Here is a 20,664-nt window from a genome sequence, read left to right as displayed (position 1 = left end):
GATTAGAATAGGCATAAATAAGGATGTCATGAAATGATTAGGGATAATGCGCTGAATGAAATTAGACATTTTATAGAGACAAAGGGTAAGAAGCTAGAACAATTCCGAATGATTAAGTGGAAATTAGAACAGTTTTTTGAATATTGGGACCACAATTATTACACTCCTCCGAGTGTGTTTTTAAACATTGATGCTCATTTCAATCCGTACATACCTGATAGAATCATTGTTCACTGAACTTTCAAGTTTTTATGACAGCTGCATATTTTTAAATTGTCCTTGTACTCCAGTTCCAAGTCTTAAAATAATATCAAAACAGCAGTGGTTTTGGTGTGGACCACCTCTGTATACCTCACTCCAGTCCAAGAAACAGCCATTATCCACCGCTCTTTTTTCTATACCACAGCAAATTTTGCATCCATGTTACTAGAACGACATAGTGCGAAAACAGACCATTCAGCCCATCGTGTCTGCACCGGCAAAAAAAGAGAATAAAATAAACTAGCTAATTTTAATCCCACTTTCCAGCACCTGGTCCATAGCCTTGCAGGTTGCAGATCCAGATACCTTTTCAGGCAGTGAATTTTAGACACCCATCACCCTCTGGATGAAAAGCTTTTCCTCACCTTCAATCCCTGATCTAGAGGAAACATGTCTTTCCTGTCTGCCCTATCTTTGCCCCACAAAATGTCATACCTCAATTAGGGTACCCCACAGCTTCCTCTGTTCTAAGGAAAACAACCCTGGCCTATTTAATCTTTCCCCATAGCTGCAATTTTCAAGCGCTGGCAATATACTTGTAAATCTCTGCACTCTCTCCAGAGCAAGTATGTTCTTCCTGTCATGCAGTGACCAGAACTGTACACCAAGTTCCAGTTACTGTCAAATCAGTATTTTATACAGTTCCGGCATTTATATCCTTGCTTTTGTATTTAATACCTCAACCAATAAAGGAAAGAATTCCATATGCTTTCTTTGCTACCTTATCCCCTGTCCTGCCACCTTCAGGAACCTGTGGGCATGTACACCGACGTGTCTCACTTCCTCAATCCCTCTCCATATCCTTGTTATTGAGGATTCCCTTTCTTTGTTTGCCCTCACCAAATACATTACTTCATACTTTTTCACATTGAATTTCATTTGCCACTTTTCTGCCCACCCAACCAAACCATTGATATAATTTGAGTTGACAGCTTTCCTCTTAATTTAAAAAAAATAAATTTAGAGTACACAATTATTATTTTCCAATTAAGGGGCAATTTTATGGTGGCGAATCCATCTATCCAGCACACCTTTTGGGGTTATGGGGGTGAGACCCACGTAGACACGGGGAGAATGCAAACATGGACAGTGACCCGAAGCCGGGGTCGAACTCTGGCCCTCGGCGCCGTGAGGCAGCAGTGCTAACCACTGCGCCACCATGCTGCCCCCGCTATCCTCATCATGATCAACTACACCGCCAATTTTGGTGTCATCTGCGAATTTCCCGATTATACCTCCTGCATTAAAGTCTATTAATATATTCAACAAACTGCAAGGGCCCCAACACAGCCCTGTGGAACACCACTGGAAACCGCTTTCCATTCGCAAAACACCCATCGGCCATTATCCTTGTTTCCTATCACTGTGCCAATTTTGGATCCAACCTGTCACCCTCCCTTGTATCCGACGAGATCGCACTTTTGCGACTAGCCTCCCATGTGAGACCTTGTCAAATACTTCAGTGAAATTCATGTAGACAATATCCACTGCATTCCTGTCATCAATCCTTTGTTACTCCTCAAAAAAATCTATTAAATTACTAAGACACGATTGTCCCCGAACAAAAACCACCTTTGATTAATCTATCTGTCCCTTTCTATTTTTTAATATAAATTTAGAGCGCCCAATTTTGTTTTCCAATTAAGGGGCAATTTAATGTGGCCAATCCACCAACGCTGCACATCTTTGGTTGTAGGGGTGAGACCCACGCAGACACTGGGAGAATGTGCAAACTTCACATGGACAGTGGCCTGGACTGGAATCAAACCTGGGTCCTCAGCGCTGTGAAGCAGCAATGCCCGCCACGGTGCCACCCCTGTCCGTGCCTTTCTAAGTGACAATTTAACTTGTCTCTCAGAATTGCTTCCAATAATTTGCCCACAACCAAAGTCAGGCTGACTTCCCTATAATTTTCTGAGCTATCCCTTCCGCCCTTTTTAAATAATGGTACAAAATCCATAGATGTCCAATCCTCTGTATTAAGCAACATTATTTGTTTAAACAGTGACGTCTTGTGTCTTCGCTCTTTCAGTAAGCAACAGGGATTTCAAAATTTCTCTTAAAATGTTAGTGGTCTCTATAAGGATTGTCACCCAATCTTGACTTCCCCCAGCAACCTCAGATGTAGCCCATCAAGGTCGGGTGAATTTCCAGTCTTTCTAATAGCGCCTCTACGTTGACCTCATCCAGTATCTTGAAAAAACATCTTGTTTGCCATAGCACTGGCAAACACCTCTTTGGTAAAGCTCAACAATGCTGTTATCTCTACCAATTAAAACATATGGTATAGGAGCATAATTAGGCCATTCGGCCCATCGGGTTTTCTCCGGCATTCCATCATGGCTGATAAGTTCCACTTCCTCATTCGCTTGCCAGCTTCCTATGACCCCTGATCCCTTTATTAGTCAAGAACCACCAGATGTGTGCTTGAGGTGCTGTTACCTACAGAGCTACAGGCCAAGGGCTGGAAGGTGGAATTAAACAGTATAGTTCTTTCTTAGAACATAAGAACTAGGAGGAGGCAATTCTCAAGCCTGCTCCACCGTTCAATATGATCATGGATGATCTCATCTTGGCCTCAACTCCACAGTCCTGTCCATTCTCCATAACCCTTCAATCCATTACTAATTAAAAATCTAACTCCTCCAATTTATTCACTGTCCCAGCATCCACTGGGGTAGCGAATTCCACAGATTCACAACCTTTTGGGAGAAGTAGTTTCTCCTCATTTCTGTCTTAAATTTGCTGCCCCTTATCCTGTAACTACAACCTCTCATTCTAGAATGTCCCACAAGAAGAAGCAGCCACTGAACATTGATCTACATTTTAGCCACTAATTAATCCCACCAATCCTTTGATAGCTCTTTTAAGGGGAGGCAGTGGCGTAGTGATATTGTCATGGACTAATAATTCAGAGACTCGGGGTAATGCTCTGGGGACCCGGGTTCGAATCCCACTTGGGCAGATGATGAAATTTGAATTCAATAAAACATAATTGGTATTAAAGCTCTAATGATGACTATAAAACCATTGTCCCAAAATCCACCTGGTTCACTAATGCCCTTGAGGGAAGGAAGGCTGTCATCCTTACCGGGTCTGGCCTACATATGACTCCAGACCCATAGCAATGCCCTCAGGGATGGGCAATAAATGCTGACCCAGCCAGTGATGCTCATAGCCCGTGAACAAAAAAGAAAATGTCTATAGATAGCATCTGGGTTCCCTTTTATGTTATCTGCCAATTTATTCATACTGTCTCTTTATCCCTCATTTTTCTCCCCCACTTCTACTCTCTTACCTTTTAATTTAGCCTGATTTTCCTTTATTCACACGCCAACATATGTTAAACCCCCCTTTTCTTTCTTTTACTCTGTAATTGCTTCATCACCCACAGGGCTCTGACTTTGGTTGACCACCTTTTTCCCCTTGTGAGAATGTACCTCGGCTATACCCAAAAAATCTCTTCTTTGAAGGCCACCTATTGCTCTATTACATTGCTGACTGCAAGTTTTTGATTTGGATTTAACAAGGCCAGGTCCCACTCATGGGACATGGGCCTCCAGGCTGTGCCAGATGGGCATTTACTGTCCATCCCTAATTGCCCATTAGTGAACCAGATGAGTTTTTATGACAATCAACAATGGTTTCATGGTCATCACTGACATTTAATTCCAGACTTTTATTGAATTAAAATTTCACCATCTTCAATGGTGGGACTTGAACCTGGGGACCCCAGGTCCATTACTAGTCCAGTGACAATACCACTGTGCCATCGCCTCCCATTTAATATCTTCATCTAAAGTATTTTTATTTGAGATTGCACCTTGTCCATAACCAATCAGTACCAAATGGTGGTTTGATCTCTATTTCTCAGATGCTCCTCCACTGTTGCATCTTCACTTAATCCACTTCATTCCTTAGAACTAGACCCTCCAATATTCCCTCATGGGCAAGAATACTACTGATCAAATTGCTGCCTCACGCTGCCGAGGTCCCAGGTCGATCCCGGCTCTGGGTCACTGTCCGTGTGGAGTTTTCACATTCTCCCTGTGTTTGTGTGAATTTCGCCCCCACAACCCAAAGATGTGCGGAGTAGGTGGATTCGCCCATGCCAAATTACCCCTTAGTGGGATACAATGAATGCGGTACCACTAATTTATTTTTTTTAAATCATACTGATCGAGAAATTTATGTCAAGACATTTTAGAAATTCATCCATTCTTTGCCATTAACACAAACACTGCCCCATTCAATATTGGGGTCGTTTAAGGTACCTATTAACCCGACAGTTCATTGACCTCCATGATTGACCTCCATGATATCTGCTCCTCTATCTCACTTTTTGGTAGCCTATAAATTATATCAAGTAGCATAATAGCTTCTTCCAACTTTTGTCCTTGCTTCCTCAAGGGCGTTTTCTTTTTCTCTATAACATCACCCTTAATCAAACTCTCCTTTTCTTTCCCATCTTCCCTGTATACCTTGCCTTGAGGACTACTACGTGGCCAAACCTCCCTTTTTTGTGCTTGAACTCCATTATCACTATATTATATTTCCATATGTCTGTGTTTGCATCTGTGGATGACCAACCTTATTAACCACGTTTTATACGTTAGCAAATATCCATTTCAAAACCTAATTTCGACCTCCTTGTAATTTCTGTGATCCCACATAATTGTTATTTCTAACTCTATCGCCTCCCTCAGTGCTCTGGGGAAGGTGTCCATGGATATAGAACTTGCCTGTTAGTTCCCACTATCTAATCTCCAGTTACTACGTGGTCCTATGCTTTGCTGTCCCCACCTCCCCATGCCATGCAGTCTTTGCATTATGTAACCAGGTTTTGAGATTGCTGTCTTTCAAGGATTTTTCACCAATAACTAATGAAGGAATGTTTGCCAAATGCATTTGACAATCATGACTTGCTGAGGATACCATATTTACTTGATTTGTTTAACATTATTATCCAGTATGGTTACACTTGCTTGATATGCATAACATAATTAGCCAGTGCAGTTGTCATATATACCTATATTTGTAATATTTAACCGTTGCCATATGGTCTGTTACCATATTTATTAACATGCTTTGCATGTTTAAGGTTTGCCACAATTTTGTTTTAAGGCTTAATTTACAAGTCACTGCTATTAAAGCCTTTCAATTTGCTGGGCAGTTAATGCGATTTGATTTTTTTTTTCTGCAGGGAGTAAAAGCACTGGACAGCCACTGAACCAGACTGATCTGGCCATCCTGCTGAATCTGTTGAGATCCAAGAACAGTCTTAGCTTGGCACACCTGGCTCAAATCCTGAATATTAAAGTGAATCCTGAGACCCAGCAGCAACTCAGCACAATTAACCTTCCAGCTGGAGTCCTGGTGGCAGCTGCCAAACAGCAACAGGAGGTAGAAAAACCCGCACTGGTAACACCATCTGTGACAGCTCAACCCCCGCCACCTGTGACACAGCCAGCACCGAAAAGTGAGCCTGATGCTGCTCAGGCAGCCATCCAGAGCGCACTTGCTGTTTTACTAGCTCAGCTGATTAAGACACCGCAGCCAAAAGAAAAAAGAAACTTGTCGCAGAGCCAGAGGACTACTGCCACTGATATCGAGGTACCCGGCTCAACCACCAGAACCCCTGGATCCTCCTGAGCCTGTCGCTGCTATCGCTGGTATGTGAGCATGTGATCTTTTTCACTTTGGATGAATTTGTTTTAGATGTTACTACCAATGATAACATTTGTGGCAGTTCTCTTCTCACACATTGTATACAAGCAAAGCCCATCCTTTTTTAAATGGAGATTTAGAGTACTCAATTTTTTTTTTCCAATTAAGGGGCAATTTAGCATTGCCAATCCACCTAATCTGCAATCTTTGGGTTGTGGGTGTGAAACCCATGCAGATATGGGGAGAATGGGGAGCACGGTAGCATGGTGGTTAGCATAAATGCTTCACAGCTCCAGGGTCCCAGGTTCGATTCCCGGCTGGGTCACTGTCTGTGCGGAGTCTGCACGTCCTCCCCGTGTGTGCGTGGGTTTCCTCCGGGTGCTCCGGTTTCCTCCCACAGTCCAAAGATGTGCGAGTTAGGTGGATTGGCCATGCTAAATTGCCCGTAGTGTCCTAAAAAGTAAGGTTGAGGGGGGGGGGTTGTTGGGTTACGGGTATAGGGTGGATACGTGGGTTTGAGTGGGGTGATCATGACTCGGCACAACATCGAGGGCCGAAGGGCCTGTTCTGTGCTGTACTGTTCTATGTTCTAATGTGCAAACTCCACACGGACAGTGACCCAGGGTCGGGATTCGAACCCGGGTCCTCAGTGCCGCAGTCCCAGTGAACCACTGCGCCACATGCCGAACCATCCTAATGGTTCGATTCTATTCCTTCCCATGTACCATCAATGTGCAAGTCTAACTAGTACGTTTTAATTTGACTTGTGAAGTACCACAGCTGAGCGTACCCCCATCCTTGCCTGTCTTTTGTGTATGTTTTTCTAATGGGGTTGCTGAATAATAACTGCAGCAAAGATTTTGAATCCGTTTTACAGACTTTTTAGTGAAGACCAAAGCAATCTCACCTACTGCCTAGATGACAACAATGTAATCAGAACAAATGAGGGACTTTCCTGTCTATATGAAGCCGTTGCAGCACCGCCAAATGTTTTCACCATTTGAGTCGGTAGGACATTGAATGTCCCAAAATGAGACTTCTGCATAATAGGGGAGATGAAAGTGGTTACCCTTAATATCAAGGCAGTATTTGACAAGAGCCCTGCCAAATTGAAGCCAGTAGGAATCAGGGGCAAGCTCTCCACTAGTGGGAGTCATACCTAGTACAAAGGAAGATGGTTTTTGGGGGCCAACTATCACAGTATCAGGATATGATCCAGGGTAGTGTCCCAAACCCAACTATGCTTAATCAATGACCTTCTGTTCTTCATAAGGTCAAAAATAGGGATGTTCACTGATAATTGCGCAATGACTAGTACGATTCGCAGCTCATCAGATACTGAAGCAGTCCATGTCCATGTGCAGCAAGACATGGACAGCACTCAGGCTTGAACTAATAAGTGTCAAATAACCCACAATTGCCAGAAATGACCCCCTCCAATAAGAGAACCTAACGAGCCCCCTTTGAAATTCAGTGACATTGCTATCACTGAATCTCCCACCATCAATGTCCTGGGTGTTATAGTTGACCAGAAGCTGAACTATACTAACTGAATAAGCACTAGCTACAAGAATAGGTTAGAGGATTTTGAGGGTTGTAACTCACCACCTGACTCCCCAAAGCCTCTCCATCTACAAGGTATAAGTCTGAGTGTGATAAATAGTCTTCACATACTTGGATGAGTGCCGCTCCAGCAAACACTCGAGAAGCTGGACACCATCAAAGACAAAGCAGTGCATTTGTCCAGGGCACAATCAAACAGTTTAAAGATTTGCTCCGTCGACAACCAACACACAGTGGCAGCAGTGTGTGCCCTATACAAGGTGCATTGCGGCAACTCACCAAAGCTTCTTCGACACACACGTACAAATTTGTGGCCTCGACCACTTAGAAGGTCATGGACATAGATCCATAGGAAAACCACCACCTGCATGTTTCCTTCCAAGCTCCGCACCATCCTGACTTGTAACTGTACTGCAATTCCTTCACTTGTTGCTGGGTCAAAAACCTAGAACTCCCTTTCCAGCAGCACCGTGCATCAGTTCAAATTCACCACCAGCATCTCGAGAGCAATTAGGGATGAAACAAATGCTGACCGTGCCAATGGCACCACATCCCATAAAATAATTTTTAAAAGTCCTTGAGACTTCAGATAGATAAATCTAATTCAAAACTGGCTTCAGTCAGCTGCACCTTTAGAACATAAGAACTAGGAGCAGGAGTAGGCCATCTGGCCCCTCGAGCCTGCTCCACCCTTCAATGAGATCATGGCTGATCTTACATGGACTCAGCTCCACTTTCAGGCCTGAACACCATAACCCTTAATCTCTTTATTCTTCAAAAAACTATCTATCTTTATCTTAAAAACATTTAATGAAGGCGCCTCAACTGCTTCACTGGGCAAGAAATTCCATAGATTCACAGCCCTTTGGGTGAAGAAGTTCCTCCTAAACTCAGTCCTAAATCTACTTCCCCTTATTTTGAGGCTATGTCCCCTAGTTCTGCTTTCACCCGCCAGTGGAAACAACCTGCCCGCATCTATCCTATCTATTCCCTTCATAATTTATATGTTTCTATATGATCCCCTGCATCCTTCTAAATTCCAACAAAGTACAGTCCCAATCTACTCAACCTTTCCTCGTAATCCAACCTCTTCAGCTCTGGGATTAACCTAGTGAATCTCCTCGTGCACACCCTCCTGTGCCATTATGTCCTTTCTCAGGTGAGGAGACCAAAACTGAACACAATACTCCAGGTGTGGCTCACTAACACCTTATAGGACAAAACTCCATTTGCCTTCTTAATCACCTGTTGCACCTGTAAACCAACTTTTTGCGACTCATGCACTAGCACACCCAGGTCTCTCTGCACAGCAGCATGTTTTAATATTTTATCATTTAAATAATAATTCCTTTTGCTGTTATACCTACCAAAATGGATAACCTCACATTTGCCAACATTGTATTCCATCTGCCAGACCCGAGCCCATTCACTTAACCTATCCAAATCCCTCTGCAGACTTCCGGTATCCTCTGCACTTTTTGCTTTACCACTCATCTTAGTGTCGTCTGCAAACTTGGACACATTGCACTTGGTCCCCAACTCCAAAGCATCTATCTAAATTGTGAACAATTGTGGGCCCAACACCGATCCCTGGATAATCTTTTGGCTCTGTGAAGAGGGCAGGGCAAATGCATAAACTGACTAGATCCATCAACGTCCTTGGGTCATCTTGGGTACAGGGTTTTGGTTTTGCATGCTGCTTGTATTTGGAAATTAACCAGGTCAAAGGGCTTTGCTAGTGTTACAAGAGTATTTGACTCAACAGCAGCTAGAGGGAAGCAGCAGAACATACTAATTTGTTATCATTTGGCCAAACCTTCAGTGAGATGTCATAGAGGAAGGCAGTTTCTGCAATGAAAGGGGCTTTTGTGATACAAATTTGAGGTTGATTAGGAATCTAATCAAGGGTGACACAGTGATTAGCACTGCTGCCTCACGGTGTCAGAGACCCGGGTTCGATTCCGATCTTGGGTGACTGAGTTTGCAACTTCTTCCCGTGACTGCGTGGGTTTCCTCCTGGTGCCCCTGTTTCTTCCCACAGTCCAAAGATGTGCAGGTTAGATGGATTGGCTGTGCTAAATTGCCCTTGGGTGGGGTTACAGGGCACCCCCCAGGCGCAATCCTTGTGTTTGCAAAATGCCAGCCTGGTGCACTGGCCTTGCCAGGCTGGCATGCTGGTGGCACTGCCGGGGTGCCCAAGTGATGGTGCCTATGTGGGACCAGCAATGCCAGCATGTCACCCTGCCCAGAGGCTAAGTACCTCCAGTCCCCTGGGTGATTCGGAGCATGCGCCCCCACCAAGTGCCATCCCGCCTAGTCCCCATTTGTGTGGACCAGTTCTGAACAGCGCTTGGCTAAGATCTGGGCGTACAGGGGGCATGGTAGCACAGTGGTTAGCACAATTGCTTCACAGCTCCAGGATCCCACGTTCGATTCCCGGCTTGGGTCACTGTGCAGAGTTAGCACGTTCTCCCCGTGTCTGCGTGGGTTTCCTCCGGGTGCTCCGGTTTCCTCCCACAGTCCAGAGATGTGCAGGTTAGGTGGATTGGCCACGCTAAATTGCCCTTAGTATCCAAAAAAAGGTTAGGCGGGGAAAGGGTGGAGGTGTGGGGGCTTAGGTAGGGTGCTGTTTCCAAGTGCCAATGCAGACTCGTTGGGCTGAATGGCCGCCTGCGCTTTAATTTCTATGATTCTTCAAGGCAAAGGGGGTTAGCTCCCAAAGCCTCGGGTAGATCAGACGAGCGAATATTAGTGAGACTAGCTGTTGACTCTAATCTGCAAATTTGACAAATATCGATCAGCCCAAAATGGGCATGATCCAGATCACGACTTCTTACGAGATCTCATGAGGCGTGGCGAGCCAGGTAAATCCTGGAAGCTGCCTCATCCATATTCTACTGGCCGCGGGGTGCCCCGGGAGCAGCCAGTAGGTCGCGCCCTCTGGCTAACCCCACAATTTTGAATGCCCCTCATGCAGGCACCCTTCCTAAAGTGTGGCACCCAAACTTGGACATAATACTCCAAATAGGCTTATAAAAGTTTATTTGGTTTTGTACTCATACCTTCATATTTAAAACCCGGGGACGTGTGTTTTTTTCGGATATAGGTTTACCAACTTGTCCTCCAATCTCTAAAGAGTTCTGTGAGTAGAATTTCCAGGTTCTCTGTTCCGATAACCTGCTTAAAATTTTCGCTTTCATCTTCATTTGCATAAGGTATAGTTCCTAGGAAAGGATTTTGAAAATCTCTTTACCACTGATTCTATTTGTAAAAGTACAGCATTTAAAATTAGGATCTGTGACTTCTGGTTGCGGCCATGCGGAGCTAAGCTGCATGTTCGGCAGCTCCCGCTTTAATAGGACTTGTGGGCTCTTTTAAGGGCCCCAAACGGCACTGATTCGACGATTCCCGGTGGATAAAGGGGTCTGGAGCAAAAACCCCCGGGATTTATGGTGCGGACTCGGAGTGGGGCGAGGAGAAAAACGGCAGTAGCTCTGCGCTATTTCACGGAGCTGAAAGGGGAGTTGTTGGAATCCCTGAAGGTGATGACTAGTGGGCTGCTGGAGACACAGACAACCCAGGGTGCACAGATACTTGAGTTGCAGCAGCACGCCTCTGAGCGCGAGGAGGAGGTTTAGGCCCTCGTGGGGAAGGTGGAGATACATGAGGCGCTTCATAAAAAGTGGCAAGATCGGTTCGAGGAGATGGAGCTTCGGTCACGGAGGAACAACTGCGGATCCTGGGACTCGAGGAGGGGCTGGAGGGGTCGGACCTGCCGGCCTACGTGGCCGTGATGCTGAAGTCGTTGGTGGGGGCAGGATCCTTCCATCTGCCCCTGGAGCTGGAGGGGGCCCCATAAAATGCTGGCCAGGCGGCCTAAGGCGAATGAACCCCCGCGGGCGGTGCTGGTGCGGTTCCATCGGTTCAGTGACCGGGGGTGTGTTCTCCGATGGGCCAAGAAGGTGAGGAGTAGTGAGTGGGAGAATTCGGTAGTGCGTGTCTACCAGGACTGGAGTGCGGAGGTGGCCAGGCGGAGAGCCGGGTTTTAACCGGACAAAGGCGGTGCTCCACGGAAAGCAGGTGACGTTCGGCATGTTGCCGCCTGTGGGTCACCTACAAGGACCGGCATTACTACTTTGAGGCCCCGGAGGAAGCGTGGGTCTTTGTGCAGGCTGAAAAGCTGGACTCGAACTAGAGATTGGGGGCTGTGGGAGTTTTTCTAATTCTGTATCACTGTTTATGCTGTAGCTGGCTATTCTGTTTGTTTCTGTTTTTTCTCTCGCTTTTCGGACGATATGGGTTATGGTTTTGTGTTCTAAGGCGGGGTACTGGGGTTTGTGGTTGATCTGTGTCTTTGTTTGCACGGAGTTGGGTTGGGACTGCTGTTTGGGAGCTGCATTGGTGGGGTGGGGCAGTGTGAAAGCGCAGGCTTTTCTCTGGTTTCTGACGAGGGGGTGGAGCTGGTGGAGAGGGGCGTGGTTATTAGACCGGTTTTCCCGCGCTGAAGCGGTGCCAAGGAGCTGATGCAGGGGAGGAGGGGGGACCTCATATCGGATGGGGTTGGAGTTAGAGCGGGAGCTGCCAGGGTCAGCAGAAGTCAGCTGGCTCACGGGAGTACTATGGAGGGAGCGTCGCGGCTAGGAGGTGTCCTAGCCTGGGGGGAGGGGAGGGGGAGGGGGTGGGGGAAGGGGGGGGGGGGGGGGGGGGGGATACCGGGTTGCTGCTGGTTTGGCTAGGGAGGAGTTGGTGTGGGTCGGGGTGCGGTTCTATCGCGTGGATACTGGATCGCTCTAGTTCAAGGACAGGCAGGAGGCCGGCGGCGACCAAAGTGTTGAGGGGGTTTATGGAACAGATGGGAGGAGTGGATCCTGGAGGTTCGGGAGGCCGAGGGCTCGGGAGTACTCTTTTTTTTCTCCCATGTGCACAGGGTTTATTCCCGCATTGATTTCTTGTTTTGAGTAGGGGACTGGTCCCGAGGGTGGAGGAGGCCGAGTATTCGGCTATTGCGATTTCGGACCATGCTCCGCATTGGGTGGATCTGGAGATGGGGGAGGTGCGGGACCAGCGCTCGCTTTGGCATCTGGACGTGGGGTTGTTCGCTGATGAGGAGGTGTGTAGGAGGGTTCGGGGATGTATCGAGAGGTACCTCGAGGTCAATGATGCTGGGGAGGTCCAGGTGGGGATGGTGTGGGAGGCTCTGAAGGCAGTGATTAGGGGGGAGCTGATCTCCATCCGAGCTCATAGGGAGAGGGGGGAGAGGAGGGAGAGACTGGTGGGGAAGCTGTTGAGTGTGGATAGGAGGTACGCGGAGGCCCCGGAGGAGGGATTGCTGGGGGAGCGGCGTAGCTTGCAGGCCAAGTTTGATTTATTGACCACCAGAAAGGCGGAGACACAGTGGAGGAAGGCGCAGGGAGCGGTCTATGAGTATGGAGAGAAGGCTAGCAGGATGCTGGCGCATCAGCTTCGTAAGCGGGACGCGGCTAGGGAGATTGGTGGAGTGAAGGATAGAGATGGGAATGTGGTGCGGCAGGGGGCAGAAGTCAATGAGGTTTTTCGGGACTTTTATAGGGAACTGTACCGGTCGGGGCCGCCGGCGGTGGGAGGGGGAATGGAGAGTTTTTTGGACCGGCTCCGATTTCCAAGGGTGCAGGAGGAGCAGATGGAGGGACTGGGGGCGCCGATTGAGTTGGAGGAGCTGGTCAGTGGGATTGGCCACATGCAGTCGGGGAAGGTGCCGGGACCGGATGGGTTCCCGGTTGAATTTTATAAGAAATACGCGGACCTGCTGGTCCCCCTGTTGGTAAGGACCTTCAACGAGGCATGGGAGGGGGGTGTTTTGCCCCCGACGATGTCTCGGGTGCTAATTTCCCTGATCCTAAAGCGTGATAAGGACCCCTTGCAGTGCGGTTCATACAGGCCGATTTCACTGCTGAATGTAGACGCCAAGTTGCTGGCGAAGATCTTGGCCACTAGAATAGAGTACTGGGTGCCGGAGGTGGTACATGAAGATCAGACGGGTTTTGTGAAGGGGAGGCAGCTGAACACTAACGTGCGAAAGCTGCTAAATGTGATAATGATGCCGGCAGCAGAAGGAGAGGCGGAGATTGTGGTGGCATTGGATGCGGAGAAGGCCGTTGACAGGGTTGAGTGGGGGTACTTGTGGGAGGTGTTGGAGAGGTTCGGGTTTGGGGTGAGGTTTATTAAATGGGTGAGGTTGCTGTACGAGGCCCCAATGGCGAGTGTAGCGACAAATGGGAGGAGGTCCGAGTACTTCAGACTCCATCGTGGGATGAGGGAGGGGTGCCCCCTGTCCCCCTTGCTTTTTGCGTTGGCAATTGAGCTTCTTGCCATGGCTCTCAGGGAGTCGGGGAGGTGGAGGGGTCTGGTGCGGGGTGGGGAGGAGCACCGAGTGTCGCTGTATGCAGACGACTTGCTGCTGTATGTAGCAGACCCGGTGGGGGGAATGCCGGAGGTGATGGAGATTCTTGCTGAGTTCGGGAGTTTCTCGGGATATAAATTGAACCTGGGCAAGGAGTGAGCTGTTTTGTCGTACACCCGGGAGATCAGGAGGAGGGGATTGGTAGGCTCCCGCTAAAGAGGGCAGTGAGGAGTTTTAGGTACCTGGGGGTTCAGGTGGCTAGGAGCTGGGGGACTCTGCACAAGCTCAATTATACTAGGTTGGTGGAGCAGATGGAGGAGGAATTTAAAAGGTGGGACATGTTGCCGTTGTCGATGGCGGGTAGAGTACAGTCCATTAAATGACGGTGCTCCCGAGGTTTTTGTTTTTGTTCAGTGCCTCCCCATTTTCGTTCCGAGGGCCTTTTTTAGGAGGGTGAACAGCAGCATTCTGGGATTTGTTTGGGTGCACGGGACTCCGAGGGTAAGGAGGGTCTTTTGGAGCGGGGCAGGGATAGAGGGGGGCTGGCACTGCCCAACCTCTCTGGGTACTATTGGGCGGCTAACGTCTCGATGGTACGTAAGTGGCTAATGGATGGGAATGGGGCAGCATGGAAACGGATGGAGATGGCGTCCTGTGGAGGCACGAGCCCGAAGGCACTGGTAACGGCGCCGCTGCCGCTCCCTCCAACGAGGTACACTACGAGCCCGGTGGTGGCGGCTACCCTCAAAATTTGGGGGCAGTGGAGGCGACACAGGGGGGAAAGGGGGGGCTCGGTGAAGGCCCCGCTGCGGGGGAACCACCGGTTTGTCCCAGGAAACATGGATGGCGGGTTCCTGGGGTGGCATAGGGCGGGCATTAGGAAGTTGGGAGACCTGTTTATTGACGGGAGGTTCGCGAGCCTTGGTGAACTGGAGGAGAAGTTTGAGCTCCCCACGGGGAATATGTTCAGGTACCTTCAGGTCAAGACGTTTGCTAGGCGACAGGTGGAGGGGTTCCCTTTGCTGCCCCCGCGGGGGGTAAGGGATAGGGTGCTTTCGGGGGTGTGGGTCGGGGATGGGAAGATGTCTGACATCTACCAGGTAATGCAGGAGGTGGGTGAGGCATCGGTAGAGGAGCTGAAGGCTAAGTGGAAGGTGGAGCAGATTGAGGAGGGGACATGGGCGGACGCCCTGGAGCGGGTGAACTCCTCTTCATGTGCGAGGCTCAGTCTCATCCAGTTCAAGGTGCTGCACCGGGCCCACATGTCCGGATCTAGGATGAGTAGGTTCTTTGGGGGCGAAATGCGTCAGGTGTTCGGGGAGTCCAGCGAACCATGCCCATATGTTCTGTGCATGCCCGGCACTGGAGGAGTTCTGGAAGGGGGTGGCGAGGACGGTGTCGAGGGTGGTGGGATCCAGGGTCAATCCAGGCTGGGGACTCGTGATATTTGGGGTTGGGTTGGGGTGGAGCCGGGAGTGCAGGAGGCGAAGAGGCCGATGTTTTGGCCTTTGCGTCCCTAGTAGCCCGGCAGAGGATCTTGCTGCAGTGGAAAGATGCGAGACCTCTCGAGCGTGGAGACCTGGATTAATGACATGGCGGGCTTCATTCAGCTGGAGAAGGTCAAATTCGCCCTGAGGGGGTCGGTACAAGGGTTCTTTAGGAGGTGGCAGCCTTTCCTCGACTTTCTGGCTCAACGATAAGGTACTAGGTCAGCAGCAGCAGCAACCCGGGAGGGGAAAGGAGGGGGGGGTTTAGGGGGATAGTGTTTAAGTTAATATGCTTATTGTTAATTTATTTTGTTGTTTATTGGGGTGGGGGGGGGTTTGTTATATGCGCTGTTACGGGTGCCGGGGGGTGTTTAGTATTATTGTTATTGTTAATATTGTTCTGTTGATATATATTTTTCCAAAAATTCCAATAAAAATTATTAAAAAAAAAAATTAGGATCTGTGTTTTATTATTTGTGTATTAAATGTAATCTCTTAACTGTTAAATTTAGTCTACACATTTGTTTGATAATATACCATTGAACATCTTCCGAAGGTGATTGGGGAATGTGGAAATCAGTCCACCTGATCGCGGATGCCCGATATTGCAACATTAAAGTAAAACTGTATGGAAGTTCATAGGATCCCTACAGTGCAGAAGGAGGCCATTTGACCCATCGAGTCTGCATCGAGAGCACCCTAGGCTCCCCCGCCCTATCCTCATAACTCCACCTAACCTGCACATGTTTGGACACAAATGGACAATTTTAGCATGGCCAATCCATACAGTGCTCTGGTACCAATGTCATTCGTATTCACTGGGACATGAGAGTTATTTGAGTCTTGGAGGCAGTTCAGACAAGAGCCATGATACTGATTCCCATCGAGTTAAAAGGAGAAACTTTAGCTTTTGAGCCTTGTAAAGAGGTGCATGAGAGGTAATCTTAAATGCAAGATGGTAAACTCTAGAAAAGGTAGATTCAGAAATTTAGCACAAACTAAATTCCACTAAGGCCAAGGTGATATGGTTCCAACTAATAAAAGATAAATTTACAACTAAAAGCGTGAATACAAACACAATCAGTAAATACATGCTGGGTGAACTGGTGGAAACAAAAGCCAAGAAATCACTGAAGAAATGGCCATCTTCACCTGTAATTGTTTTGTGAACTTCTGAAAAGGATAATAGTTCATTTTGAGTACAGCAGTTATAAGGACAGAGGCACGATGCATTGATGAATCTGTCTGCTTATGGAGACAATTCTGTTGTGAGCCAGAGATGGCGACCACTGGTAGAAAGTTCAGAGAACTATAATTAGAAATTTTCTCTGAGCTTATTGCAAAGTACGGAATTTAGTGTTTTGAGCTTTTGACCATTTTGGGTATAAATTGAGGTTAATGCACTTGTGTATGGTTTAGAATCTATCGGCTTAATTCTTAGGTTTATGTTGAACCTTTTTGTACATCTTTGCTTTATGTAATTGTCAAAATTCCAATGTATGTAGTTTCAGATTTCAACGATGACTCTACTAGACAGTCGGATCTTAGCATCCCAGACCAATCACCTGTACATGAACATCCTCGAATCCTGCCTCCAGACCAGAGACCTCCGGAGCCACCAGAGCCACCGCCTGCTTCATCAGATGGGAACTTTCAGGCTGAGGAGCAGCACAGTGCCATTCCTTGCTCCACGAGTGATCCAACTGCAGGGGTGAAGGCAGCCCTTTTAGAGCTTTTAGCTCATCACCAAGCCCAGGAACAGGGACAGACAACTATTGACTATCGATCAAGTGGTAACCTTAGAAGTGCTGCAGATTACGGGGATGGATTTGGGGCATCCTGTTCGTCCAATAACTTCAATAGTGATGGGTACACCAGCAGACTTGGCAGCAGTGGGGGAAGGGCAACCTTCCTGGGTAGTGCGGATGCCCCCAGTCACTCGCTTCTGGATAATGTATCATCTGCATTCAGTGCTCCATCATCTCATGCTAGTAGTGCGCACTTGCATTCTGGCTATTCAGAGGCCTTTTCTAGCTCAGTCACAGGTTATGGAGAAGGGATTAGTTATCTCAGCAGCAGTGCTATGCAGTTTACAGGCGATAAAGCCACCGATTTGAATACAGCCGCAGTCCTATGCCCCCGTTGGGCAGTAGTGGAAGTAATCCAGCAGCAATACCTGAAAGTACTAACAATGCAAATGTGCCTCTTGCCACAAAACTGCAGAATTATGGGTATGTTGCCAACAGACAAGATAACCTAGCCGCCAGTGGCCCTCTTCATGGACAGAACTGGGGATCCCCTGGGCGTGGAGCAGGTTTATTCTCATGCCTACGGTGGCCGTATTAGCACATCAACAATAGGAGGACGAGGCAGAGGTTTTACCATATTGATTTCCAAACCAGACTTATATAGTATACATGAATGATACACTGATAAACAGCTGGGAAGTCCTCTGCATAGCTGTGGTTTGTACCAGGGATTTTTTAAAAAATGTAAAATGTACATTTGAATACAAAAGTTATTAGATTGACAAATTTGAAGTATTCCATTGCAAAACCAGTTTGTACATGCGGAGAAGTGATGAAGAAAACACTAGGCTTCTCTCATGAACTGCAATATTTTTCTTCTCCTCCGTTCTGCAATTCTGTTTTTTAAAAGATTATTTTTATGATTGTACATCACTTTTCCCCTTTTGACCCAGTTATACCCGTTTGTATTATAGCAGTTTTGAAGAGAATGGTGTTTCTAGGCTGGCTGACTTTTGAGGTACTTTTGGCTAAAACCTAGCAAGACCATGGTCATAACATTGGCAAGAATTCTGTACATTAATTGCTTCTATGAGTTTGGACCAACTGTCTACAATCTGTGAGCTGCTAGACTCTGCAAGGCTCTTAAGTAGTGTGCTTTTATTAAAAAAAATCTTATTATTGGCAGGTAACTGTCAGTTCTTAAGCTTGGCATTATTGAAGCAAATGTGATGAATTCACATTGTATCTGAGCTAAAAACACCAATTTGGTTTACCCTATTTATAGAAGGACAGCAGATATGTGGTCCTTTTTTAAAACAAAAAGTCGTCAGAAGCTTTGAGTAAAGTCCATACAAACTGAATTGTTGCCTTGTTTTGTAGTTCTACTTTTTTTTTCGGACAATTCTTACTAAAATAAGAAATACAAAAATAAAAAGCAACAAACCACTGGTTGCATCAGTATTTTCTGTGGGTCTTTTTATTCATTCATTTGGGCAATTTACGTCTGTTTGTTGTAAAAAATGACTTGCATTCATAATGCTGTCTAGTAAATACAAGCTAGGTTTGGAAAAGGGGGCATCTTCAATGGAGATCTATGCACATTTGGTGAACTTATCCCAACAATTCGTGGTACAAGGTAATTCTTACATCACAAAATATGGCAATGTCCTTTACATTGGTAGTTACAATTTGAAGTAAAACTTCATGTATGTGATAACTTATAAAGGAAGACTTTGTAATTCAATCACAAACCAAGTTCATAACCCACTTTAGTTGCACCATGGTTGTTTTTTTAAAGAGGTCCTGAGACCTTGTTCATTTAGAGGCATTCATTATCTGTTAAAAATAATCCAAAATAGTCAAGAGGCAACCTGTAACAAAAGTATTACTTCGGTTTATACTTGTTCTAGGCATTTCTTTTAACTTTGCTTCTGCCACTAAAGATGGAACAGATTCCATTTGAAAAAAGCCAATATATAATGGACTTTTTGTTTCTAAAGTTTTGTTTTGTCCTTGGACCATAAAAGACCTTAACATGAGTTGCAGCCAAAACTCCTCATGAGGTTAACGTTTTGCAGATAAGTTGACTGTCACGAATTCCTGCCGTTCAATTTATATGGAAGTTAAAAATTGTATGCGGGGTTCGGTATGTTTTTGGTAGACAGGATCATTGTAGGACAAGATACCCCTGGTCCTGGTTCACTGATCTGCTCAACATAGTTATTCAAGCACCAGTTCCTACTTTGCCCAATCCGCACTACGTATCGTTACCGTGAAATAGCTGCTGTGTGTTCCGCTGGCATGCTTGACTTTACAAACGTGCATATTTTGTATTGGTTCAATCCCATCAAAAGCATGTCAATGACCAACACACCTGTGAAAATGAATGCCAAAATTAATACTTCACGCTGCAGAATTTCAAATGATATGATCAGCAAACTTACCATTCTAGTCTATTTGTGATGAGCAAATTTCCAACCATGAACTAATCTGGCATAGATGTATAAAATTATAGCCCTATTGATCTCAGTGCAGTTCAAATATGCAAGGATATTAATTGCCCTTTGGTGGGAGAAAATTGGTCTGTGTGCTGAGTTGCAGATTTTCCAGTTTTTGAAGCATTATTTTCTCCACTGACACAATCCTGTTATGAATCAGTTACAGTTTCTGTACTCTGCTGAACATTTTGTTGATTGAAATAATAAATGTACATTTCAAGTTTATTTTGTATTGCTCCATTTCCTGTGCTTGCACTCCTGACTTTTATGCTTACAGTATGATAAAAGATCTCAGGTGCCCAAACATTACAGGACATTCATATCTATTGTGGTGAAATAATGCAGGAAACCTTGACACATTTGTATAAATTGAGACCTGTATTTTTTGTTTAAGTTTCACTGTCATACATAGAAGGCACAGGTTAGACATCATTCCAAAATTGTAATATACTCGGGGATAAATGGACACATTCATATTTTAACGCAAACCCAGGTGTGAAATGTTTGCCCTCCCAAGCTAAATCAGTTGTTTTATTTTCACATTTTCAGGATGTCTTCTGTTGACTTATTTCATCTCCACTTCAGAAGAATTCAAAAAAAAGAAAAAACTATTTATACTGTAATATGTTTTATGAATACGATGGCCTTTTCAAAGAGTTTCGCGTAATTTGTTAAAAGATTGAATTCTGGCATTGTAATTTTGTATGGATCTGTAAATAAAGATGGAGATTAATTTCTGCAGAGCCTCTGTTTGTCTACAATACCTATGGATGTTGGAATCCGTTGGATGTCAGCCTGCTAAATATGGAGCTAAATAGCAACCAGCAGTTTAAATCTGCTCTAGTTGTGCTGTAACAATTTATTATACATCAGGGAAAGGTTTTATCGATAGCATTTAAGATCATTAAACGATTGGAAAGTGGCTCAAACCTCAGTAAGAGAAGTTGTGCAGGCATTCTAGGGGCACAGAATGTGGTGAATGATTGGAAAACTTGTCAAAAGGGGCAGTGAAAGCAGATTCATGGAACAATTGAATAAAAAAATCAAAGATTGAGGACCCA

General features: G+C 46.1%; 1 protein-coding gene across 1 annotated transcript in view; it reads left to right on the top strand.

Annotated features, from left to right (window-relative positions):
- LOC119972721 (cyclin-dependent kinase 13-like) overlaps positions 1 to 20,344 on the top strand; it is a 96,771-nt gene extending 76,427 nt beyond the window's left edge. Inside the window, 6 exon segments of the mRNA XM_038809933.1 lie at positions 5,465 to 5,877; positions 5,879 to 5,917; positions 11,978 to 11,981; positions 16,863 to 17,459; positions 17,462 to 17,673; positions 17,675 to 20,344. Coding sequence (XP_038665861.1) covers positions 5,465 to 5,877; positions 5,879 to 5,917; positions 11,978 to 11,981; positions 16,863 to 17,459; positions 17,462 to 17,673; positions 17,675 to 17,782 — 1,373 coding nt within the window. The 3' untranslated portion in view covers positions 17,783 to 20,344.
- Positions 20,345 to 20,664: the final 320 nt, after the last annotated feature.

The sequence above is a fragment of the Scyliorhinus canicula genome, chromosome 10, assembly GCF_902713615.1.
Source record: "Scyliorhinus canicula chromosome 10, sScyCan1.1, whole genome shotgun sequence".
Taxonomy (NCBI): Eukaryota; Metazoa; Chordata; class Chondrichthyes; order Carcharhiniformes; family Scyliorhinidae; genus Scyliorhinus; species Scyliorhinus canicula.
This window is presented reverse-complemented; position numbering and strand designations above follow the sequence as displayed.